Source organism: Eutrigla gurnardus (assembly GCF_963514095.1).
Source record: "Eutrigla gurnardus genome assembly, chromosome: 12".
NCBI lineage: Eukaryota > Metazoa > Chordata > Actinopteri > Perciformes > Triglidae > Eutrigla > Eutrigla gurnardus.
The window spans coordinates 22,884,572-22,911,444 of record NC_139926.1 but is presented as its reverse complement, the minus strand read 5'-3'; the positions used below and the strand labels follow the sequence as shown (position 1 = coordinate 22,911,444).

General features: G+C 42.8%; 1 protein-coding gene across 1 annotated transcript; it reads right to left on the bottom strand.

Moving 5' to 3' along the window:
- Positions 1-16: 16 nt before the first annotated feature.
- On the bottom strand, positions 17-25,633 carry LOC311021505 (obscurin-like protein 1; the record flags this gene model as incomplete). The annotated part of the gene is made up of 32 exons (XM_084022107.1): positions 25,416-25,633; positions 22,903-24,016; positions 21,179-21,448; positions 19,825-20,085; positions 19,397-19,708; positions 19,027-19,293; positions 18,516-18,791; positions 18,066-18,341; positions 17,559-17,834; positions 16,993-17,268; positions 16,446-16,718; positions 15,984-16,256; positions 15,805-15,879; positions 12,203-12,469; positions 11,518-11,793; positions 10,567-10,845; positions 10,113-10,388; positions 9,590-9,865; positions 8,362-8,622; positions 7,679-7,954; positions 7,314-7,586; positions 5,504-5,779; positions 5,134-5,409; positions 4,718-4,993; positions 4,361-4,636; positions 3,986-4,255; positions 3,613-3,879; positions 3,242-3,511; positions 2,476-2,742; positions 1,199-1,465; positions 408-520; positions 17-22 (listed from the first exon to the last, which is right to left on the bottom strand). Exons 2-32 carry the CDS (start codon positions 23,915-23,917, stop codon positions 17-19), a joined length of 8,598 nt encoding a protein of 2,865 aa, XP_083878233.1. The 5' UTR covers positions 23,918-24,016; positions 25,416-25,633.
- Between the last annotated feature and the right edge of the window lie 1,240 nt (positions 25,634-26,873).

Sequence of the window (26,873 nt, the reverse complement as noted above, 5' to 3'; positions counted from 1 at the left end):
TCTCCAAAGTGATCTCTTAACACTGCATGTGATGCACCGTCCAATTGGAATTAAATGGTTTTTTTCTACTGTTCCATACATTGATCATGACAATGTTGACAGAATACTACTAAGCAGAAACATATTTTACGATAGACTTGAGCTCATAATTTCATGAAATCCAAACTTTAAAATGCTTATTTATTTGAAGTTATGACTGAAATACTTTGTTCAATATTTGGTATATTCCGAGAGTGTCTTGTAGTTCTTCAAGGCTTTGCATATGCATTTATTAAATATTTTTAAAGTGGTAATATATCTCACATGACTCTTTTTTTTTATAGATCCTTTTGGCTGTGTAGTTTTGTTAAAAAAAAAAATCAGAAATGTTGTTGAGTATGAAGAAAGACAAAAAATCCAGCACTTGCCTTCATCCATTTCACATCAACGTTGTGTCTTGACAGCTCACACTCAATAGCGATTACTGCACCTTCAGGGAATTTCTGGTCTTCCAGTTTTCTGAAAATGACCACCGGTGGCTCTGGAGAAAAAACATGCTTAGTTAGACAAGCAAGCATTATACCTTCTAAAGTTCCTCCCAAAAAATGCACCACGTGTATGCATTGCTGCTTAAAATTTGAGACGCAATACAGTTCAGCTATGTGGACTAATTTACAGCAATGAGATTTTCATCCAATTGTCATCGCCTGCGTTTCAACCCCTAGCACAGAGGGATGATGCGTACTTAGTGACTTGGCATGGGGCGGATTATTTTACAGCATGAGGTTAAACTGACGCCTGACAGACATGAGTGAACACAGCTACCGCTTTTCACTGGGTCATGCTAGGCTACTTTGTTTGTAACGTGAGCATGGATAAAGCCAGCAAAAGTAGAGCCGTCACTCTATTCTATTATCATGCCTCAGCTGGTTGGTATCTGGCCTACTCTAAGTGGACCACTTTAGCCACCAGACTGAGGTCACGACAACTGCTTTTAAAGAAACATTTTATTTTTTTGACTGCAGTCAAGTGTACAGGGTTTGTAGGTTGAAAATAGATCTTATAATGTACTCATGACCAAACTATGGCCTTGTAATAAGTACATTACATCAAGGACCAGGTCCGTTATTGTCTGTACTGTGCATGTTGTGCTATTTATTGTATGCATTGTGGTTTTAAGACAAATGCAAAAATCCACATTATTTCCAAATATACCTACCCTTCACAACAAGCCTTGCAGATGTCTTCAAATTCTCTACACAGAACGTGAAGGTGCCAGTGTCTTCCACCGAGAGGTTGGAGACGGTGAGGCTGTGGACTCGTCCTTTGGCGCTCATACGGAAGTGGTTTGTCGCCTTCAGCTTGATTGCGTTTCTCATCCAGGTGGCCGGTACATTGGGATGGGAGAGCTCTACTTCAAAAGATGCTGTTTCTCGCTCTGTGGTTCTGATGTCAGTCAGCCCTTTCTTGATTGCAATTTTTCGAGCTGTAAAGAAAATGGCAGGGCTGTGTAAAAGGCATCGTAGTACACAAAGATGTACATTTAGTTATCAAATTCTTGTGCAGCCACATAATGGTTAAACAGAGGTTACGTTTGAAAGATAAGAGCAAGTATTTTGATTCCTGAGCAGACACAATGTCCATTTTCTGTTACAGAATAGACTCGGAGTCTGTTTTGTACACATCAGTCTGCAGTCAAACAATACGAGCCCGCACACACTGATGAGCCAATAGTTTAGTCATTTGAGTATGGGGCTTTACACAAAAGCCATCTTTGAAACTGCCAACATTTTTCACTTATTCTAACAGATGAGCATTCCCTGTGGAAAAAAAGGAGTGTTTATTTTGGATACCCGATGACAGCAACCTAAGTTTTGAATGCCAGGGTGTAAATTTAGATGCAATGAGAGGAGATCCAAATTCATAGGAGGTGCCAACAGCAGCCCAAAGTACTGACTTTCCCCTTCCCACCCACACTAGTGTTGAAAGAACAGCCTTTAATTCACCCACTGGCCTGTGGCTCATAGGACTAGAAATATAAGAAGCATGCACAAAGAAAAACAAGCATGAGCACATCTCAATCACTACAAGATGCTGGTTTTCTAGTGTGTCAAGCCTGCTACTTTCAGTGACGTTTGTTTATAGGAACATTTCGTTATGTTTGCTGAATTAGTTGTTGGTTAGTGTGGCATCATAACATGTTATGATTTGCCTTTGACATAGGTAATGCAACCACCGGGGCTTCATTGATCCTCCGTCAATACAGAAACGCTGGTCTGAAAGTCAGCTTAGCCTGTAAAGCTATCACCTGTTGGTTGCCATCATGCTCCGGTACAAGTGCCACCCTGGTCCCCAGTCACTCAAATTACTCTTACTCAGTTAATTAAACCTTGCCTCCACAAGAAGCGGTGATGGAGGTTGTGCGAGAGGTGGAGTCGTCGGCAACGGCGGTAAACAGACAACAACAGGGCATAGTGACAACATGTGCACACTCACGTTTCACCGTGAGCTGGGCTTGCGTGCGGTCGTGGAGGGTTTCACAGCTGTAGGTGCCCCGGTCAGACATGGCCAGTTTGTGGATGGTGAGACTGTGTTTTTGACCGTTGCGTTTCAGGGTGTTCTTGGCTCCGGGGTGGATCAGTACACCTTGCCTCATCCACTGCACCTCTCCTGAATCCAGACTCACCTCCACCTCAAGAGTTGCCTCACTGTACTCTTCAGCTTCAACTGGTGTCATTTTCTTGGTGAATAACACTTGTTGCTCTGAAAATCAATTTAAGGAATTACTAGATGGCAGCATCTATCACGTCAGCGATGTTAGTACTTATGATTAAACTGTATCCATGAATTCTACAATACTCGACAATACTTCCAGGCAAAGCAAAATACAACGGCAAAAAGTTACATTGCAAGTTTGAGGACAGAGCAAACGTAAAGGTTAAAGGAGGCTTGTCCCCTGCAGCGTCACGTATGGGGGAAAAAACCCACTGAGCCGCTTGTCTCTCAGTTACCAGAGGAATTATAACGGGAGAAGCTGCTAAACACTTGCCAAAAGGGCGCCTCTTCAACAATTTAAACTCTCAGGGGGTCATTATTTGTCACATATGTATGCTATATTTATGGTACACAGTTAAAGACGCGGTCATTTAATCTCTCTTACAGCACTTTTATATTTACGTTACTCCAGTGTTGCTGAAAATTGTGTGTGTGTGTTTGTGTTACTATAATCATCATAGTGTTAACAGATGGGACAACAACTCACCTTGGATCTGGAGTTCGGCCTCCGATACCAACCCCTCTGCATCAGCTGTCACTCTGGCGCTATCTGAAACCGTGCAGTTGTGGATGCAGAGCATGTGGCATAGTCCGTTACTTGAAATGACAGTGCGCTCATTCAGAGCTACTTGCTTGCCATTTAAGCGCCACACCAACCGAGTGTCCTCTGGCGAAACCACACACTTAAATACCGCATCTTCTCCTTCACGGACTGTGACGCTACGAAGCTCCGCTATGAACTCGACAAGATGGGGAGCTGAAGACAAAGCACTCGGATGAATTAGACTCACTGTGCTCAAAACACCCAGATAAGACATGGACTAAAGTTTATGTCCCAACTAAATGTTGTTGACTTACTTTCTACAGTGACAGCAGCTATGGTCCTGTCATCTGTGGATTCACAGGAATATTCTCCGGCATCTTCTCCCACTAGTTGGTAGATGGTAAAGCTTCGCTCTCGACCTTGTGCCCTTATTGTGTGCCGTCGGCTCGGAGAGATCTCTTGGCCATCTTTAAGCCACTGGACATCTCCTTTGGGCTTATTGAGCTCACATCGTAATACAAGACTACTGCCCTTCGGGGACACAATGTTCTCCAACGGTCTGATGAATTTCACCTTCATTTCTGATGAGAAGCATAAAGAGATGTTGACTTTTGTGACGGTAATGGTGAAGTAAATTTTCACTTTGAAATAGCGGTCACATTTTGTTTCGGAGTGCCAAATTCTTACCTTTGACTAAAAGACTGAAATACATCTCATCTGTCTTTACGTCACAGACATATTCTCCAGAATCTGACAGCTGCAGGGGATTAATGGTGAGCTTGTGGGTATTACCCTCACTGGAGATGTGAATGTTGTCCCCGTTCAATAGTTGGCCATCTTTCAGCCAACGGACATTAGTTCTTTCTCGGCTCACAACAGCACGCATCGTGACGCTCTCATTCTCATAAGCAGAGAGGCTGTTATCTGCTTTTTTATTCTCAAACTTGACCGGGGACTCTGAGAAAGAGAAGAGGTTGCTTGAAAATGTCATGTTCACACATAAAACTATTAGTCAAACAGAAACTACAGAAATGACATGTTTCAAAGTAGTTTAAATCATACCTTTAACCTCTACAATTGTTGTCAATTTGTCACCTACGGCATCACAAATGTATTTTCCAGAGTCTGAGGGTCGAAGTCCAGAGAGAACAAGCTTCCTCACAACGTCAAAGCTGTCAATTTTTATGCGAGTGTCTGGTTTCAGCAACTTGCCATTCCATAACCACTGAACGGGGGCGTTTGCCCGAGACACTTCGCACTCCAAAATAAGGTCATCTCCTGCGACCAGGATGTGATGCTCTGGGTGGCCTGAGTTTCCCATGATCTGTACTTGAGGTTCTGAACATAAGATACATTGCATTATTTCCTTCCTAAGTTAAGGAAAGGCATAACATTAACATTGCTTAATAATATGATTACCTTTGACAGTGATATAGAAGACCATTTTGTCATCCACAGCATTACAGGTGTACTCTCCTGAATCTTCGATCCCAGCATTTAGGACGACCAGTGATCGAAAAACACCTTGCTCCTCGCTACAGTATCGCTCGGTGTCATCAATCAGATGATTATCTTTGTACCAACTGACGGAGGCATTGGATCTCGATAGTTCACACACTAGAATAATGTCATCTGAGACTAAAAACTGCTTTTCTGTTTTGGCCTCGGTTTTTCCAAGAATCTTTACAGGTAACTCTGAAAATGAACAAGAAGGAACATATTTCTATTGGAACATTCAATGATCTGGTTAGTCTCAGTCTGGATCTGGAAGAGAGAACGTCATTTTGGAGGCTTCATATAGTTTTGAAGATATCTTTTTAGGTACAATAACCTACCTTGCACTTTAACATGGAAATCCATCACATCATCCTTCGCATCACAGACATATTGCCCAGCATCTTCTATCGTCAGTGAGTGAACGGTTAATTGACGCATGACACCATCCTCAAGGATTGTGACATTTCTGGAGTCTTCCACTTCTTCCCCATTCTTCTTCCAAGTGACCTCAGCATTTGATCTTGAAACCTCACAGTCTAGAACCAGAGTCTCACAAACCACTTTGTCTACTCTGTACGCCATCTTCCTTGGACGTACAAAGCGAACAGGAGGTTCTGTGCATTTAGAAATGTTTGTGTCAGAAATGGGTAAACACTGACAGACCAACACATTTAGACCTACTGTCTTTCATTCTCTAGTTTCATTTACCTGCTATGTTCACAAAGAATGTCATGGAGTCATCTGCAGTATCGCAGACATATTCGGCGGAATCTTTGACGGTTGTTTCTGGTATAACAAGTCTCCTGTAGACGCCATCCACCTCGAGGATAAGGTTGACATTCTCCTCCACTTCGAGTCCATCTCGATACCACCGCACAACTGCGTTGGGCCGGGAGATCTCGCAGCTCAATACCATCCTCTCAGACGCCTGCTGGCACAGTTCCATTTGGGACTGACTTGGGGACACAATCCGCACTGGAGGTTCTGGAAAGGGGAGGTATCATCCACTTTAGCCACCCCGCATTAGTTTTAATGAGTGCTACAATATATTAACATGGTTTTCAAGGTGTAAAGTTGGGGCACAAATTGCCTGCATGACTGTTTGCATGAAATTTGGATCCTGATGAATCAGTTATACCCTAAATTTGGATTAGATAGTTAGGGCCCTAGTTTCGTAGACCAGGCGCAGTCAGCTTTCAGCGCACCTGCGCCGCGCCGACGGGGTGTGTCCGCCTGGACTTTGCAAGTTTCGTGCACCGCGCAGGCTCGCGCAGGCACACCTCCCGTCTCGCCCACCGGCGCAAGTGGGAAAGAGGGAGGAGAAGAAGGCGTGAGTGGGAGACGAGGAGGAGACGAGGCGTGGACTGGGATTAATACAGCCGATTCAGATCTTCACCAATCAAATGAGCTCCTCTCCTCTCCTTTAATGCGTTAGGGGAGGTTCAGTGCAAGATCCGTCACTTGACAACCCGATGACAGAAGCAGCGCTGTCGCTCCCACCACGCTCATCACGCGCTGTGTGCGCGTATCATAATAATAACAATGCCCATATTATAAAAAACAGGAGAGAGAGAGGGAGATGTTTTGGTCCGAGAGGCTGAGTTTCCGTTACGCGTGCCATCCGCCTTTGATCTGACGTCAGATGTGACGGGACAATCTATATAGATATAAATTCACGTGTTGATTCAATTAGTTGCATTAAATAGTGTTTGTTGTGATTATTTATTGCATTTAAATGTGCCTGGAACTGTGGAAACCTGCCTGTGAGGTCTCGGTGACGTGTGCGCACTGCGCGCAGTCAGCCAAACTTCCACTCCGCCAGCTGTGATTCGCATTGAATGAATGGACTTTATTTTTACGCCTTGCGCCGAAAGTAGACCAGGTTGGAGCTGGCGAGCTTTCAGCGCAGTCTCGGCGAGGCTTTTTGCCACGAAACTTCTGCTACGCCAAGCTGAATCTGTGACGCCTCCCCCTGCTGTGCCGCCACACCCATCTTGGCGCAGGCGATCCACCAAACTGCCAAACTGACGGTGCGCAAGGCTGCGCGGGTCGAAACTTGCATTGCGCCGGCTCCGCCACCCTGCGCCGCCCTGCGCTGCGCCACGAAACTAGGGCCCTTAATGTCAGGTGAGACAAAAGTGCCTGTAACCACCGCCCCTCCTTTTAAACAGTGACATTTGTTGGGCTGTGTCTGGCAATTGTCTTTCTAAAAAGGTTGTCCCTTCATGTAGTGAATACCCAGGTGTGCATGGGTAAGAAACTAGCATGACTTTAACTTAATTAGAACGTGTCACTCAAACTCAAATCGTCACAATAGTATTTTTGTGTCTACAACTGAGGGAAACACCACAAATGCCCCTTGCGATGATACTGTCCGAAAGTTTGTGCTATTATCTCCATTTGCATAATCCAGTGCCTTAAATACCCTAATCTAATTGGTGTGGTTTTTGCTGTGACAATACTGAGGTACCTACATGTGTGTACAAATATACTATATAAATAGTATCAGGGATTTTACCTGTTATACTAAGCTGAAAGAATATTGAAGCGTCCGCTGTATCACAGACGTATTCTCCAGAATCTTCGACTCCACTAGAAATGATCTTCAGTCGGCGATAAGGCCCCTCAACCTTGAGCTTGATGTTTTCACTCTCTTGCAGCTTTTGACCGTCTTTGTACCAGCTGACGACGCCATTCGGACGAGACAGTTCGCAGCTCAGGATAATTTCCTCAGGGACATGGCGCTCAAGGTGGACATCCTCCTTGGGGTAGATTATCATCACCGGACGTTCTTTGAAAGAAGAATACAAGGGAATGAAATATTATCAAGTTTGAGTGAATTTTCTTTTGTATTTTCAGAGATTTCATGAGCTACTTTAGTACCTCGTATGTTAACCTTGTACATTAGAATGTTGTCTCCTGCACGGCACGTGTATGTGCCCGTGTCGGACAGTTGGGTCGAATGTACTGTCATAATCCTTGTGGTGCCCTCGGCTTGCATTGTGGTATTTTTGCATGGTTTCATTTCAGTTCCGTCTTTGTACCACTGGACAACACCATCAGCCCTCGATACGTCACAGGACAGAACAAGCCTTTCTTGTTCCACAACACTCTTGAAAAGGTCCTCCTCTGGGATATCAGCAAATGTTACCGGTGGTGCTGCAGAAAAGGGTACACACAAGAAGTAAGTTGCTGCTTAGACGTAGCATTCATTGTTTATAATCATGCAAGCTGACTAAGGTCGTGTTTTCACAGCTTTGACATGCTGATTTTCAAGCCTTGCTTCTTGATAACAACTCCTCAAAGACACCATGAAGGTCAGTGGGTGTTAATCCACTTTAGTTAATTGAAGCAGTGCACTGATGTAATGCAACTACCAAATACCATAGTAGACTCATCAAAATACATGCTATTAAACATGAAGCATGTATATGAAAAGCAATGAAATTAGGACAAGTTTGAGGGAAATGAATATGAATATGACGATGATTGAGTTTTGCGTCCAGATATTAGAGGTCATGATGAAGGATGAGGGCATCTTGCCAAGAAAAAGCTTAGCGTATCACCTTTCACCTCCACATAGAAATCGTCGAAATCTGAATCATCATCGGTTTTACAACTGTACACTCCAGAGCGCGAAGACGTGGCCGACTTCTTAGCCAGTGTACTGTTATTGCCCTCTGAATCGATGTTTGCCCCCGATTTTGGCGATAGTTTTATTCCATCGTCGCACCAGCAGGTCTGGCTTGTGGGGTCTGAGACCTGACACTGCAGAGTGATCGGGCTGCCTGCTTCAACAGAATTTCTCCCCTCAGCCTCTGTAACAGCTGAGAATCAAACTGGTGCTATAAGAATTTCAATGAATTGAACAGTAAACCAGATAGTAATCAGATTTGCTGTGCTATGTAACACTTGGATTTACTAGCTGTACAATGTACTGTTTTACTCTACATTGAACATATGGTTTCATATATGGTTGGTGTGATATAGCTTTTGCCTTCACAGGCTGACAGTGAGATCACTCAGCTACCAAAAGTACTAGGGTGCTGGACTCGCAAGCAATCAGTGAAATGGACCATACATCAGTGTTTTTGTTCTCTGTGTGTAAATTGTTTGTTAAATTTTAGCTGTTAATACAGAACATGGACAGCTTTAATGCCCTTTCAGACCAGGGGGCCTGCAGTGTCTGCAACTAATCCTTCCTAAGTCTTGCCAGAGTCTCAAAGTGGAAAACACAACAGACTACTCTGCATCCTGCAACAAGTGACATAGTGTGACATGGTGAGAAATTGGGAGTCATATGGGCCACTACCATTACCACTGGACTGAGCAGTTAACTCAGTAGTTTACATGGTTGGATTTGTGGTGCTTCATCCTTTTTTAGCTCTGTTTTGGTCTCCACCAAGTCCACTAACTTTCTCCCATACTAGGCAAATAGCATACAGCTTTTTCACTGAAAACTGTATCCTGCTAAAACAACTTTGTGACAACTTTCACATTGCACATTCCACAATCAATGTCAAATTGTGATGTGTGGAGTACTAAGATGCAGTTTTAACATATTTTAAAAAAAAGTCCAGTCTTAAAGGGCCTGTCTTGTTAGGGCAATAATGACATTGAGCTACATACCGTATCTGCCACTGCTTAAAAACTACTGGCAATATTGAAAGTACATAATTATCACCTCATCTTAGAACATTCCAGTGTAACATAAATCAAATATGTTGATCTAGTTGCCAAGCATTCACTGAAAGAAGTTAGTGATTCTGACAAAGCTCAAAATACTTAGATCACCTGCAACATCCACCTTGAATTCTATCTGGTCATCTGCGGCCTCACAGCTGTACACCCCAGAGTGTCTGACTTCTGCTGGTGGAATAACCAACCCTCCCAGATTTTCTTTTGTTTGGATTTCACATTCTCTCTCTGGAAGTAACTGTTCACCCTCTTTGTGCCAATAGACTTGGGCAGCTGGCTCTGAGACTTCACGCTGCAGCTTAATTGGGTGGACTGCTTCAACAAATGTGTTTCTTGTGACATCCGGAAGTGCTGCAAACCTCACAGGAGAGGCTGGAGGGTATTATAAAGGTTTGCAGAACACCGTTGTTAAGCCTTTCAGAACATCATTTAACAAGCAGTGTTCATCATCGCACTTGGATTATTTTAGCAGAGTATACACAATATATGTAGCTCTGTGTTTTACAAAAAACATTAAATTAATTTCGATTTAATTGGTAAAAGAAGTGTACAGTTACGGGTTACTCAAATATTCATATGACACTGCGAAGCAAATTTAAAGGGAATACAAGAAAATCACCTTCAACGTCCACCTGGAATGTCACAACATCGTCGGCGAGGATACAACTGTAGAGGCCAGAGTCGGAGACCTTAGCAGAATTGATCATTAATTTTCTCATGCTGCCATCTCTTTTCATATCAAGGCCAGTTTTGCAAAAAAGCTCCACCTCCTCTTTAAACCAGGAAACCTGTGCGACAGGGTCTGACACCTCACACTGGAGGATAATCGGACAACCCATTGAAATCATCTTGTATTTTTCTGACACTGGGATCGGCATGATCTGTGGCGATCGGCCTAAGAGAAGGGAATAACAAGAGTTTTGGATAAGAGACGAATTCACTAACAACGGACAAGACAGCCAGTCATACCATGTTCTCATGAACTTTCACAACACATTCGGTCTACCACTCACACCACAGAATAAGATGGACGTGGAATGTATTAGAAGATGTTAAAGATGGAAATGAATCACCTTCTACATCCACTTTAAATGTGATGGAGTCATCCGATGTCTTACATTCATAGGTGCCACTATGTATGTTTTCAGCTGAGTGGATGCAGAGCGTCCTTGTTGGACCGTCCGACTGTATTTCCATATTGTTTTGTGGTTGGAGTTTCATCCCATCCTTGGACCAGTCAACGTGAGCAGAAGGATCATGAGAGATTTCACATCTGAGGACTATGGGAGAACCTTCTTGGACGGACTTGCTCCTGTCAGTCTCTTGAAGCTCTGAGAACTTCGCAGGTAGTGCTATACGTTTCAGATATTGCAAAAAGAGTGCCTTGATAAGATTCAGAAATGTAATTTGTTGAAGCTATTTAAATATCTAACCCTCTGTATATTCAATTACAAAGAATTTCAAGAAAAAATTATACATACGACATAAATACAACTTCACAAGGACAATGAGAAATACAAAACAACACATATTTAAATGACTAAAAGAGCAAGAATCAAGTTCTCCACAGTTATAAAACACAGACAGAAAGCACAAGTAAGACACAAGAAGAAACAAGAAGGCAACAAAGTGTGTGTTGGTGGTAAAGTATTCAGTTAGTGTCTTTTATTGAGCAAGACACATGAAACGTTAGTTTTCTTAAGATATTGGACATGCATAGTCAGAAGCTACACATTTTAATGCGGCATCTAGAGAGATGTCCTATCTAATTCCATTTAGTATGGGCATTATGATTAGAGGGAAAGGGAGAAGGTTGGCTTGATTGACTAATCATGCAATAACAAATTAACATACCAATTTATTTTGTATTATTCCAGAGTAAAGCTTTTGCTGCACATTTTTAAAAAAGCAGAAAAATAGACCATATTCTGTGAGGTGATGAGACAAACGTGACTTAATCACCCACTCTACAGTTAGTTGGCCATGCAAGACAGTGAAAGCAATACTGCGTTTCTGAGCATCACCTTTTACTTCCACAGTAAAGTGGACGTCATCATCCTTTGACTCACAGCGGTATACGCCTGTGTGAGCCGGTTCTGCTGATAGGACAACTAGACCCCTCAAATTTCCATCTGACTGGATGTCTACTCCATTTTGCGGTAGGACCTTTGTTCCATCCTTGTACCAACTGACTTGTCCAGTGGGGTCTGACAGCTCGCATTGTAGAGCAATGGGAAAGCCCGTCGTGACCGTCTTTTTCTGGTCACCCTCGGACAAAGCTGAAAACTTCAGAAGTGGAGCTACAGGATTGAATGTAAAATAGAACTGGTCAATAAAACAGACACTGTGGTTAACCAAAGGAAGCAAAGCACAATCCTGAAACTAAAGGCTTGAGCAGCACATTCAACTGTTAACAATGCATACAAATCTTGTATCATACCAAACACTTTGATTCAGTACTTCTCATAAAATGTGTAGCTGTCAGTTATTTTTTCCAGTTAACAAACATTGAAAACCAGGTTTGCCTAGTTAAAGTTACAAAAACGTAAATTAATTTCAGCTTTTATGGTAAATGAAGGATAAATAAATCTATGGGGCCCATGATGGAAGTGTGGATGTTTTATGTACACAGTCTTGAGCCTTTTCTTAAGATTCACTTGACCCTTACTGAAATCTGTTGGCAAATAGATGAAAACAATGTTTTGTCACCTTTAACATCCACATGCAACTGCATTGCATCATCTGTTGTCTTGCAGCTGTAAATCTCTGCGTGGGACGGCACCGCTGACTGGGAAGCCAGTGTTCTTATGGAACCCTCTGCCAGCATGTCTTGCCCAGCTGTTTCACGTAGATTTATTCCCTCCTTGTACGAATTAACTTGATGTGATATCTCACATCCCAGCACTATTGGTTCATCAACTTCAAGAGACTTGTTCTTCTCAGCCTCACAAAATGTTGTAATTCTCGCAGGTGGAGCTGGGGATGGTTGAGGTGACATCAAGAGAAAATTGCATCACTATTACTGGCTACAACAAAAATTATGTTTTCAAACAACCCAGAAAAAGTCTCAAATCAAGATTAGTCATGCCAATTAATCTTAAGTTAAAATAAGTAATAATAAAACGATATTTCTTTATGTTATTAGTGATCTAACAAGAGGTATCTTTGGTTAGACTTGAGATAACTAGACATTCAAGTTAGAATTTGAAGCTAATGTATTTACTCTTTTATCAATCTTTAATATTCCTCACAGACCACCCAAGCTCAAAGTTTTACATAAAGTTGTTTTAGTACGAACAAAATCAATTAAATGTAGAAATTGTCAAAATGTTAAGGATTGCAAAAAGCAATCTCCTCATTTTACACAATGTCAACATTGTGCCCGTCCATTTTTTTGTTTGATAATGCTAACCATTTAAATCACCTTCATCAGCCACCTTATTTGCAGTGACACTATCACTCCAGTGACTGTCACATGTCCTTGATAGATAGATCCCTTCTGATTGGATAGTAGGAGCCTGCTTGATATAGTGAGGCTCTGCAAACTGGGTAGATGATCTTTGCCCAGTATTAACTACTTGGTCTTCTGATACCTTCAGGGTGTGATGACTCTCTGCTTGGATTGTAGTGGCCTTTATGGACTGATACAGCACCTCTGAATGGTTAGGCATTGCTTGTCCTAGGTGACAGTCATCCAGGCCGGCATGTCGCAAGTTGTACTGCTTTCTTTGTTGGACTGTTTCTGCCTCTTTAGAGTACAAATCCAATGATTGAGGGGTTGCAGTGTGACGTACGTCACTGATCTTCTCTGACTCGCCAGTTGATGTCTGTAGGAGTCTGTTACACTCTTCTGTTTGTTGGTCAGTTGCAGTCCACAAGGAGTTACAGGAGCCTTCTGAAGAGACAGTTTTACTTTGTAAGCAATCAAGAAGCTTTTCTGACAGGAGAGCTGGCATCCGTGTGGAGTGACAGAGCTCCTCTGATTGGACACCTGCATTTTGTAAGAATTTAAAAGGCTCCTCTGGTTGGACAGCTGCTGTCTTTACAGATACAAAGGGCTCCACTGATTGGACAGCTGCCATAAGTGACGATTCAGAGGCCTCCTCTGATTGGACAGAATGTAAAGGTTTTGAGTGCTCCTCTGATTGGACAGTTGCAGTATGTAAGGATTTAAAGTACTTCACCTGTAGGACAGTTGCAATATTTGATGTTTTCGAGGGGTCCTCCAAATGGACAGGTGCAGTGTCTGAGGATTTCAAAGACTCATCTGGTTGGATGGTTCCAATATGTGAGGATTTAATGATCTCCGGTTGGTCAGTTGCAGTAAGTAAGGATTTAAACGAGTCATTGGGATGGATAATTGCAGTGTGAAAGGATTTAATGCGCTCCTTTGCCTGAAGAATTGTAGTTTTTAAGGATTTGCAGAAGTTGTCTAAGTGGTTATTAAGGTGTTTTGATGGGGCAGTTGAAGTATCTATCGGGTTACCTAGCTCTGACAGGACAGATGAATTATCTAGAGGGTTGCCTAGCTCTGACTGGGGAGTTTTAGTATCTAGGGGGTCATCTAGTTCTGACTGGGTAGTTAAAGTATATAGGGGGTTACCTAGCTCTGACTGGGGAGTTGCAGTATCTAGGAGGTTACCTAGCTCTGATTGGGTAGTTGAAGTACCTAGTGGTTTACCTAGCTCTGATTGGGTAGTTGAAGTACCTAGGGGGTTACCTAGCTCTGACTGGGGAGTTGCAGTATCTAGGGGGTTACCTAGCTCTGATTGGGTAGTTGAAGTACCTAGGGGGTTACCTAGCTCTGACTGGGGAGTTGAAGTATCCAGGGGATTACCTAGCTCTGACTGAGCAGTTGGAGTATCTAGGGGGTAACCTAGCTCTGACTGGGGAGTTGATATATGTAGGGGGTTACCTAGCTCTGGCTGGGGAGTTGAAGTATCTTGGGAGTTACCTAGCTCTGACTGGGGAGTTGAAGTATCTTGGGAGTTACCTAGCTCTGACTGGGGAGTTGAAGTATCTTGGGAGTTACCTAGATCTGACTGGGGAGTTGAAGTATCTAGGGGGTTACCTAGCTCTGATTGGGGAGTTGAAATATCTAGGGGGTTACCTAGGACTGACTGGGCAATTAGCATATGCATCGAGCTATGTAGCCCTTCTGATTGGGCAGTTAGAGTCTTGCGATTGGATTCCTCTGATTCAACAGCTGCAGTTTGAAGTATATTACAGAACCCATCTTTCTGGACAGCTGTCTGCAGGGAATTATCAAGCTCTTCAGTCGGGGCTTTTGCATGCTGTAAATAGTAAATGAATTCCTCACCTTGTGATTCTGTGGGCTTATTAGTGTGATGGTGTGTGTCAGATTGCATTATGGTTGGCTTTACAGAGTTACTGTAAACTGGAGATTGGTTATTAGTTGTTTGTTGATCGGCGAAGATTTCCTTTGGCTGTTTAGTTGTAGTCCAGTCAGTTATATATTCATATGTTGCCTGAGAAGTTGGAGTATGCCTGGAATGTTCTTCATCAATCTGTGTATCTCCTTTTTTGCCACAGCAGGTGCCAGAATTGCATTTTGAGGACATACAGTCAACTTCAACAGGATAAACCTCTTCAGCAGACTTCTTTTCTTGGTCAGAAGAGAGCCTTGGCGATGTAGCTATAAGCATTGTGATGTACACAGAGAAAGGTTTTCAGTGGTTGATGGTCTCAATACTTCTTCTCATAACAGAATTTTGCATCAGTGTGGGTTAGCATGGAGTTATGGGATAATTCATTGCAAAGACAAACAAGATCGACCATGTTTGGTCTGAGATTGAGCTCCTATATTTCCCCATTCAACTGACTCCTGATACTGTTATACCACCACTAACACCGTAAACCCCTAAAAAGTACACTAATTTTCTTCTCTTTGGTAAGACTTCGCTGTCATTGCAACGGTGAGAGGTTCGGGGCAGCAATGTGAATGAGAAGATCTGGTGATGAATAAGACAGAAGATGGACTGAAAGAGTGGTAAGCTGCTTGTTGCAAGCAAAGATTGTTGTTAAAATGAAGAATTAATTGACAAACACAACATATATGTTAGTATGAGGAGCAGCTACTCAGCTACTTAACACCCATGTTTGATTAAGAGCCAATCATGGCAGGAAATGACATGAGACCAGGATTCAATATGGAAAAAAGCAATGTCGAAAGGAAAAAAAGATGCAGATGCCGCAGATGATGGAGCCAACAGTCAAATAAACCACTGTTGTTAGTGGCATTTATGTGCTGGGTTAAGATGGATGACTGATGTTGAAATATATCAAATCACCTTCAACATCCACAGTGTATTGGACAGATGCATCAGCTAGCTCACCAGTCTCGTCACGATAGTGACACTGCTCTGCTGTTTGGACAAAGCCAAAGAGAAAACAATGAGCTGGGTGATAGCTTCACATATGTCACTAAATACTTGATTCTGAATTGTGCAGGTACAACGTGGAACACCACCTTTCGTGTCCACATTTAACTGTGCGTCACCAGATGTTTCACAGCAAACTCTCCCATCACCAGACAAGTCATTTGACTGGAAGGACACGGTTTGGCTGCTGCCCTGTGATTCACAGGCAGCTTCCATTTTTGGGTAGATCTGGGTTCCATCTTTGTACCAACAAGCTTTGGCAATGGGATCTGAAATCTCAAACTGCTGAACAAGTTGGCAGTCCACTTCGGCAGACTCAGTCTTCTCAACATCAGGACCAAGTAGATGTGTCAGAGGTGGCACTACAGACAATTATTGAGGAGATCATTTCAGTGTACTTCTAGATGTTAGAAAAAGTGACTTCAAAGTGATATTGTCAAAATTGTCACAGATATTAGCTCTGCATAGTAACAACAAAGACAGACCGACAGACTAAAAGCTACACAAGAGTTAGTCATAGCTAAACCTAAAAACACATTTTGCAAAATCACCTTGATTGTTTACTATTAATTGGGCAACATCGTCTGCTGTTGCACAGTAGTATGCTCCTGAGTTGGAGGGATGAGATGGTTCAATAACGAGGGTCTTCTCGATGCCTCCCATTTCAAAATCAGGTTCTTTATTAGAATCCTGTTCTTTATCCATCTGCAGTGACACCTGGAAAGCAGGGTCTGAGGTTTCACGTGTTGCTTCAGTTGGGCAGGTTGCTTCAAGTGACTGCGTCTCCACTACCTCTGGTGAGGGCGGCAACGGCAGCGTTGGAGCTGAAGATGATGATTCATATTATAATTGCAGACTTAACAGTGTATATTTACACTCTGATTAAGAAATGGTTATAGCTTCAGCTTTCCCAAACTGGGAACCAACCAGTTTCATTTTAATTTTGTCAGTAGAGATTCATTTTACCACGATTTAAGAAACTGTTACACAAAACACCACTTAAAAACAGACAGACAGATATGCACATTGTAAATGTTAGTTGCATCTGGAAAGCTCTAGAGTTTGTTCTAAGATTCAAGAAAGTTAAATAAAAGTCACCTTTGATATCCACAGTGAAGTGAATTGTGTCATCAGAGGTTTCACAGCTGTTTATCCCTGAGTGCAAGAGCTCAGCAGACGGGGTACTGAGTCTCCTCAATGTGCCATTACTCTGTTTATCCCAATCATTCTGCAGGGAGAGCTTGACACCATCTTTATAACAGCAGACAGGCACAGTGGCGTCTGCAACCTCACATTCCAGCTCCAAAAGTTTTCCCGTTTCAAGTGACTTGGTTCTCTCAACGTCAAAGATAGCAGAGTACGTCACTGGTATTGCTAGCATTGGGAATTCAGGACAGCTAAATAAAATCAAGACTGTGGAAATGGATACCTTGCAAAAAATTTGAATGCTGAGCAGAAAATGTGAAGGTCTTTGGAGACGTTCAATTCAGGGATAGCAGTCGCAAAACAAATGATTGCAACTAATATTTTCCTAGTCCAACAGTTCTTCGAGGTTGTGTACATGAAAACAGTCAAACCACACAGTACAAGCGGGGGTTGTTAGTGGCATCTATAAAGAGGTGGGGTTACAGTATTAACGCACAAGATAAAAAGTGTAAAGTCACCTTTGATCTCCACTTGAAACTCCACGGAATCATCCTGTGTGGTGCATCTGTACGCACCAGAGTGGCACAGCTCTGCAGACTGAACCACTAATGTCCTTGCGTTGCCCTCTGAGTTGATTTCTAATTCAGAGTTTGAAATGAGCTGCATTTCATCCTTGTACCAGCAAACATGGGCCTCAGGATCCGACACCACACACTGGAGTACAATAGGGCAGCCTGCTTCAATCGACTTGGTCCTCATTTCTTCAGGAATTGCTGAGAACTTCACAGGTGGAGCTATGGATATGTGTAGATCTTATGTCAACCTCATGCCAGCTTTTCAGATCATTATAATCTATTTCTTTTACTGACTACTACATTGCTAACATGCTGTAATGCAGTGAAAGAAAGGGTGACAAGCATAGCGGCACTTCTTACGAGTGCTATGAAGAGAGGCAACAGACAAAGTGTCAGACAAAGAGGAGGAGCTTGTTAATGTTTCACACCGCTCAAGGTTAAACAAATCACCTTTGATGTCCACACTGAATGCGATGGCGTCACCCTTTGTCTTGCAGCAGTACAACCCAGAATGGAAAAATTCTGCCGAGTGGACAACCAGCTTTCTCACCAAGCCGTCAGTTAGAGTTTCTACTCCATTTTGAGGATGGAGCTTTGAGCCATCTTTGTGCCAGTGCACCTGGGCTGACGGATCTGAGAGCTCACAGCACAAAACAATGGGGTGGCCGGTTTGGATGGTTTTGTTCCTCTCGGCATCTGGAATTGCTGAAAACCTCACAGGCGGGGCTATAGATATTTAAATATTTTAATGGATGGTTAAGTTGTGATAAAATGTGATATGTTTTGATATTCCAGACTAAATGCATTTTTTTGAATGGGAAAAGAAAAAGGGAGTTAAAAAGTGACAATAAAGATGGTTAGTGAAAGACACTAACAGTGTAAGAAAGTCACTCCACTCACCCTCCACTTCCACATTGAACCTGATGACGTCATCAATGGCATCGCAGCAATACACTCCAGAATGTGAGATCTCTGCTGATTGGATGACAATTCTTCTCATGGTGCCCTCCGATTGGATATGCAGACCTTCCATTGTTTGTAATTCCACCCCGTTCTTGTACCAATGCACTGGAGGTGCAGGGTCTGACAGCTCACAGTAGAGCACAATGGGGTTCCCAATTTCGACAAATTTGTTTCGGTCCATTTCTGACATTGGGGAAAACTTGACAAGAGGAGCTGCAAATTTTAGAAAATAAGAACATTTTACATAATCAAGTCTGAATCTTTCTTTAAGATAAAGAATGGAAGCATGAAGTTTGTTCGTGTCATCTTGCAACATTGGTGTAATATTTGTACATTTATCCAAAGTCCAATTAAAACGGAACGGACGGACAAACAATAAGAAACAGATACATCTTTGGCCTATGGAGAAACATGCTCAAGGAAATAATGACGGTGAAACTATTCATACCTTGAATGTATAGTGCTGCAGAATCCCGGATGCCATAGGCAATAAATGTAATCTCGGCTCCGTTGTCTGTGTCACGTACTCCTCGAATGCGAAGAGATTGGTGTGTTCGTGATCGACGCATGGAATAACGTTCATCTTCCTGAAGCTGAATACCGCTTAAGAACCACGTACCGATGACCGAAGCAGAGAGCTCAATAGAGAAGAGAGCATCTTGCCCCTCGGGCACCAGGGCATCCTGTAAGGGAGCTTGTATTCTTGCTACTGGAACTGGAAGTGAGAATTAGTTTGTGGTTTCATTAATCGAGAACAAAAAAAGAAACTCTGCTTGAATTGATTTACCACCTAGTTGTTTGAGTACAACTGAACTCACCCAAGTGAACAGCTTTAGGGAACTCAACATTGTTGCTCTTTCCATATTTGTTGACACTGCAGATGCGAAACCGGTAATCGGCTTCACATGGCACACTGTCGCCAAGGATCTCCACGGAGGTGGCCGAGTCGGTGGTCAGGCACTGTAGCCACTCCTGTGAGCCGGTGCCCACTTCCTGTCGCTCAAGCACATATCCGGACGGAGGGTTCTTTCGCGTGTCCTGAGCAGGAACCCATGAGAGAAGAGCTGCATTAGCACGCTCCGTGTTGATCTGCACACCCACCGGACAACTGGGAGGACAATGTCTGGCCGCTGAAACAGGAGAAACCCACTGTGCATCAATGTGTCTTTGGATTGGATTAACTAGAACATGTTAATAAATTCCAAAAGTAACAAATTGTACAGATCTACAGTTGAGGGACCCCTACCTTTCACTCTAAGCTGAGCAGAAGTCTTGGATCTGCCTACAAGGAAAGTGACGAGACCAGAGTCTTGGGGCATTGTATTGACGAAAACCAGGATGTGAGTTCGACCAAAGGACTTAAGGATGGTCTGATGCGTCTCACGAAGCTCCACGGCGTCTTTGTACCAGTGTATGTCCATTTCTTCTTTTTCCACTTCAACACAAAAGGCAGCATTTTCACCCTCCAGTACATCCACTTTTCTTGGAAGCTTCCGCAAAATTGTCCCTGCAAGGAAACATTTTTAAAGTCAGTGAGTCCTTTGCACGTTAACAGGATGTAGGGTTTTGATTATCTGAAAACAACAACAAGACAAGTGTTTTCTGATCTGACATGCTCTTTTGAAAGGGCCTTCCAAAATGGTTGCAAATCAGTGCAATCTGACACGGCTATGTTCGCTATATTGGCAAAGATCATTGTTTTGGTTAACAGTACTACATTGTTAAAGTAGGGTGACCTTCATTATGTTTAAATTATGGTTAAACAAATAAATACTTGGTTAGGGTTAGAGAATTATTGTGGTCACGGTTTAAAGAAACACTGTTGACTGTCAGGAAACACAAAGTGAACAAAGCCCAATGTTTTTTTGACATGTGCAACCACTTGTTTTCGGCATTTCTGGACAGTCCCATAGTGGAACAGTAATTATAGTGGTTTTCCACATAAAGAGTGCTTTCTCAAAGTCAAATTACCTGACAAATATGAGGCATCGGTCTTTATGTTCACTGCCGTGTTTGTCTACAGGGATTTAACTTGTCTCTCAAATGCTCAAGGGATGAGAGAAAAGTAATGAAATGCTATGAATCCAAGAGGATAGTGTAAGTGTTTGTTATTTTTGTCAGTCCTGAAGTTCGTGTTCAAAATGACGGAGGGAAAACAAACTAGGGGTTAGGGTTGTCACAGTTAGATCAACTTTAGTTTTGATCATCCCAATAATAAATGTAACTGTTTCTTCTTCTGAACCTTTTTATTAAAAGCGTACTGTTTTTTTATTGTCTTTTTACCTTTTTTTTTTTTTTTTTTAACCCCATTGTTTTTCCTTCTTTGCAAGCACCCTTTTAATCAAACTAACAACAACTCCTCTTATGTCCTCTGTACATTTACACAATGATGTTTTTTACTTTATTTGTGTGTGTGTGTTGTGATTTTAGCCATGTCAAAGCACTTTGTTAACGGCTGTTTTTAAAGGTGCTATACAAATAAAGTTATTATTATTATTATTATTACTGTTGTATCTGTGAACCACAAACGTGTTCCATGAAATTATACAAATGACTCTCCAAAGCTACCACAGATTTTTGATGATTTCATCCTGATTTACCTTTCACAGCTACCTCTGCGATACTTCTGCCCCCGTCGGGCATCTCACAGAGGTAAATCCCATCATCGTCAACTCCGATGTCACGGATGGTTAGCCGCCGTTTTGTTCCCCACTCCTCCATTCCATATTTGGCCCCCGGCTGCAGTCGCCTGTCTTCCAGATACCACGTGATGGTAACGGAGTCCTCTGGAACTTCACACTCGAGAACAGCCAAATCTCGTTCCCACACTTCTAGATCGATGAGAGGTTGCTTGAACCGCACCGGCGGCTCTGGCACCAAAGAGGAGGAAGCAGACCAGTTTGATTAAGCCAATATTACGCCTCCAAATTAAAAGTCAGTTAAAATCTAGCTGAAGGTGTAGTTTAGAACTTCTATTAATAAAAAATATTTGTGCTTCCTTAGCAATACAAATCCTTCAGGCAAGTAAATTCTAGTGAAGCAAACAAAATGAGCAAAATCATGAGACAAGTGGTCCATTTAGACAGGGAATGGGAAGCTCATTAACACATGGAGGTGCTGGATAGGAAATAAACTGTTTGTAACTGACACCATCAGACAGTACCAGACTGTTGTAAACAAAAGAATGTGGACCGTATTTAGTTTAGTGTGTGTGTGTGTGTGTGTGTGTGTGTGTGAACCTCTTAATTTCCTTATCTTGCAAAGCCTAATTAAACACACAGACAACCAATAAAATAAATTTACCATATACCGTTTCAATCTCCGTTAAATCTACCCACTAGCCACCACTGACCTTTAATTCTACCTCTGCCTCTACCTCTGACCCTAGAACAGTACAATACTGTCTGTTGATGTCTTGCGTTTGGACTTCTCTAGGCCATGTGAGAAATACGATCTCCTTCCTAAAGACTTCGATCACATGGACGCCCCACCACCCCCCACCAGCGAGACCTTTCCCAAGCTAAGTGACTTTGCAGACATCCCACTGCTGTTGGAATCCACTTCAAGCGGATGCACTTTGCCTGTTTGGATATCTCTCGGGTTAAGTTTCAGGTCATTATTACATTTCAATAATCCTCCGGTGGACCAGGATTGAATGCTTTTAATGCAGCTGGTGTCGCATACATGATTACTGATATTTGCAGCTCACTGGCCTGCTGACATGCCCTTTTATGTATTCAGCTGTATGAGGAGATACAGCCTTATACTTAACATCTCTGGAATTGAGTTCCTTAAGTAGGCATTGGTGAGCAGCAACATGGGTTACACAATAAGCATTAGTGTGTCGTTTTGTTTGTGCTGTCATTTGCTTTGTAAAACTGTTGGCCACTTCTGTAACTATCTGGGATATTTAGATGATATTTAGAAGTTTGGAACAGAATAGGTTTAGCAAACAATATTTTTTATACCGATTAACAATATTTCCTTAATGTTTACCTGTTATCATTTCTGTACATTGAAGTATATTATTTAGCAACTCAACAATATCTGTGCATCATCACTTAAGCCACCATTTAAAGTTTAATTTTACTTTCCCTGTCTGGCCCTTCACCAATAGATGACCTCAGAGTACATCTTTGGAGATGTCTCAATGACATCATCCTCACATGAAATGGATAGAAATCTGATCTAAGAACACACCACACCCTCACTCTCTCCTCATCACAGGCTGGAAATGCGTCTGCTTTCACTCTCCAAAGTTGAACCTACATTTCTAAAATGTATTAATTAAGCTACATTTCTTGAGCCACCGGTCTTGACTTACCCTTTACGGAGAGGTGTACCGCACTGAGCGTTTGCCCGGCAGTATTTGATGCAGCGCAAACATAAACTCCGTTATCCTTCTGCTTACAGTACAGAACTTTGAGTGTGAAGTATCCTTCTCTGTCCTCGTATAACAAATAACGCCTTCCAGACAGTATCAGCCTGCCGTCTTTCCTCCAAATGATTTCTGGTTTGGGTTTCCCAGTCACAAAGCAGCGGAATTTGGCATGTTTGCCCTCAGTCACCGCAAACATTTTCACTTTAGTCGACTTGGTCATGGTGTCGTCTTTGAGCCTGTTTGGCATTTGCCTGCCAATCCTCTGTTTTCCCTGGTGGGCTTTCCAGTGGCCATTCGTGTAGCCATTACGATTAGCCTCATCCTCATGTCCTGGGCCTGCATCAACCAGCAACACAGCTCCTGCTAACGCTTCCCCAAACCCATTCCTGGCCTTGCATGTATAAACGCCACCGTCTGGAGCACGAGTCTTAAAGATCTTCAGCTGGAACCATCCTCCGTCCTGGAAGCCCACACTGAAATGAGTGCTTTCAAATATTTCGTTGAGTTTCCTGCCGTCCTTTTCCCAGGCGACCTCTGGTCGTGGGTTCCCCCAGAGCTTACAGGAGAAAACGGCATCCTCCCCACGTCCGGCGCGAGTGGAGAGGGGCTTGATGAGGAACCGCGGCTTGTTCTCCTCTCGTAACTCCATCTCTTGTGCTTCGCCTTCCACCTTCAGCGTGGCCGCCGCGTACGTTTCCCCGATGCTGTTCTTCGCTTTGCATATGTACTGGCCACTATCATCTGTGGTCACAGCTGAGATGATGAGGTTGTAAACATTTCCATCCTCAAAGATCCTGTATCGTCCCTGTGGGTCAATCTTTTCATTGTTCCGCTCCCAGATAACTGCAGGCCTTGGATCCCCACCAATTTGACACTTCAGGACTGCATCCGTTCCACTTTGGACCACCACAGGTCTCGGGTAGGCAAAGAAACGCGGTGCACCCCCAAACACATCCATTTCTGCTTTGGTGTCAGCCTCACTTCACCTTAAGCAGTCCAGGAGAGTAATACAGTTATATCGTGGCGGGAGATAGTCCAACTTCTGCACTGCAAATGTCTAAAAAAGAAATAACACATGGATTACTTTGACATCAAAGCACTTGTGACATTGAGAACATATTGGCAATAGCTCCAATCGTAATTTGATCATGTTTGCAGTATCATTATATAAAACACCTGCACATGTCATGAAGTTATACTTTTAGCCTTCCTGTAATATGGAACTTGAACCCTCATATTTCAAAATGGACAATGCCTCCGCCATGTGCGTCATATGTGTGTCAGTGCGAACGGATGGTATGATTATTAGGGCTAATTGAATTAGATCTGTCTGCATGAGAGAAAACACAGGCTAGCTAGTGAGAGGAAGGGGGACAGTCCTATTGCAACAGCAGCCACAACACATAGCCGGTACAGCTGGTGCTGTATTTCAATGGGAAAGTGCTTAATATAGTACGCCCTAAATAAAGACCTGCGAGGGAGTGTGTGTGTCAGGTATCACAAAGAAGCATCTGAGACCCGCGTACTCACACAAACAGGCTGAAATCAGTCTGCCCACCCAAGAGACCATAATATGTTCAAATTAAAATGACTTGAACACTTGTATTTTTTCCCCCTCACAAAGCTGCCACAGCACTTTTTTATTGGAAGCTCTGTCAGCTTTCATATTTATAAATAGATATTAGTTTGGGCAATCCTAGTAATTCTGGTTCTACTATGGATTGTAATTCTCTCTTTGCCAGTTTTTGTCGTCTCATTCTTGCCGAGCATTTTCCTTGCGGAGTCTCTCAACTTGTAATAGTGTATCTATCAGTAAACAGAGTGTATGTGTTTTGGGAGAGCCCCCACGGAGTGTAACAACGATTCAGGTCGTAAAGTAGGTAATCTCAGGAAAGTGGTTTTAGAACTTCTTTTAAAGGATTTTTTTTTTTTTTTACTGAAACATTTCATCAAAAAATCCAAATACAATGCTGTTGTTATCCAAACACAAAAATCCAATCCATGATCAAATGCTAGAAAATTCAACAAAACTGTGTTATGTTATGGCACACTTTTAGTCTCATCAATCTGAGATGCATGCTGTCTAAAAAAGAAATAAAGCCTCTGATTATAGTTTTTTTTAGGTAACCCTAAACGTAGGTAAACTTGGACTCAATTTAAATACTGATATAAAACCGTTTAAATTGTTTAACAATTACATTACTACATTGTAATCTTGGTCTTGATGGAAATATATTCTGCATATTTTGTACAAACCTTCAATATATTGTTTGACAGTCGCATAAAAGCCGTTTTTCACATTGCAAGTTTTAGTGGACGTTGCGTTGAAAGCGTCTTCAATATTCCCTCCGGAGGTTTAAAGAGAGGAGATTAACCCCTGTGTTTACTTGTCTGATTTAATTGGAATGACCTCTGCCCCTTGTGAAGCTGTGCTGTGTACCCCTCACATGACCTACCTCGCTTCAGACGCCGGGAACGACCGTCAACATACATTCCGCACTTGCAATCTCTCTTCGAGGTAAGAAGCAATGCCACCCGTCTCCTGAAGGCTGAGTAATGTCCCAAGTTGACTTGAGATTCAGACACATGCTCTCCTCAAAGGTCCCGACTTTTACTCCGGTACATCTCTCTGGACGTTTTGTCCGGCTGGAGGAACAGAAAACAGAACTTCGGTGTCCACGCCGGCTTCAGAGCGGTCCCCCCCCGTCTCCCTGTCGTTCAGGCCTCAGACACCCCAAGTGTCATTGTTCATGGAATACCGTTAAATGCTTTTGCAGCTGCTGCTGTCCCCTAAAAATACTGACTGCCTCGATGACAGCAGAGAAGATAAGTCAGGCACTTCCACTCACTTGCCAGCAGGGGCTAAAGATAGTTCAGGTGGCCGGTGCATGGCAGACTGCTTAGCTTACTTGAGGCTGCGCAGCAATAATCTCAGGAGAAGAAGAAGAAGAAGCTTCTGGTCCCCGGAAAAATCAGCTTCAATATTTGCAGTCTCTTGTAACTCTTCTTGGATTAGTGCACCAAATTCCGTACTCATTCCTGCATAAGCACTCGAACGTACTTGAAGTGTTGCAACCAATCAGCCTGCAAATAAGGTGTGTGCAGGTGTGGTTCGGTTAATACCCCGTTTGCTGATTTTACCTGCTGGATGTGTTTTCAAATCCATGCTTGGTTTTTGAGCGAGGATCAAAGGCAATATTGCATTATTTTGTTTTCTCAGTAAGTTGCAGTCAAGTTGTTTACAGCATGTACCGCATAGAGTCCCGGGGCCAAGGGGCCACCTTGCTTCTATACGACTCTATCCAGTTTCAAAAGATTAATGCAGTTTGACCTTACTTTTCTTATTTTTATAGGAGCCAATAGGCAGAATTTGATCCTGTGCCTTGTGATAATGAGGGGATTGGCCAGCACGTGGGTCCGGGTTCTTTGGTGTGTGAGTCTGTTGTGTGATTGTGAGACCAGGTCTCAGTGTGGGCTGCGGTGCCCCTTCAGCTGTTTTAGTGGCTCCACAGCCCCCACACTCGCCCCCTCCCTGATTTCAGCTGTTGGAAGTCATCTGATACAACTCGAACCCCTGTAGCTGGTTATGAAACGCTTTTGTGCCTACGACTGAGTCGCAACTTAAAGGTTGTTCTGGTCTGCACTGGCCTTCAAGGCCACCGATGGAACGGCACCGATCTACCAAACACTGGTGAAACCACACCACAAAGAGCAAATTTCAATCTATTTCCTTCAAACAGGTCAAAATTTATTCCAAATGATCTGCAAAGACCATCAATGATGCTTCCACGTCTACACAGATAAACACTGTTGTTTTTTATTTTTTTTCTCTGACATCCATTCATCAAACAGGAGACCTATCTTCATGTCCTGTACAAAACTTAAAGTATACTCGTCCACGTTCGTAGCGTAAA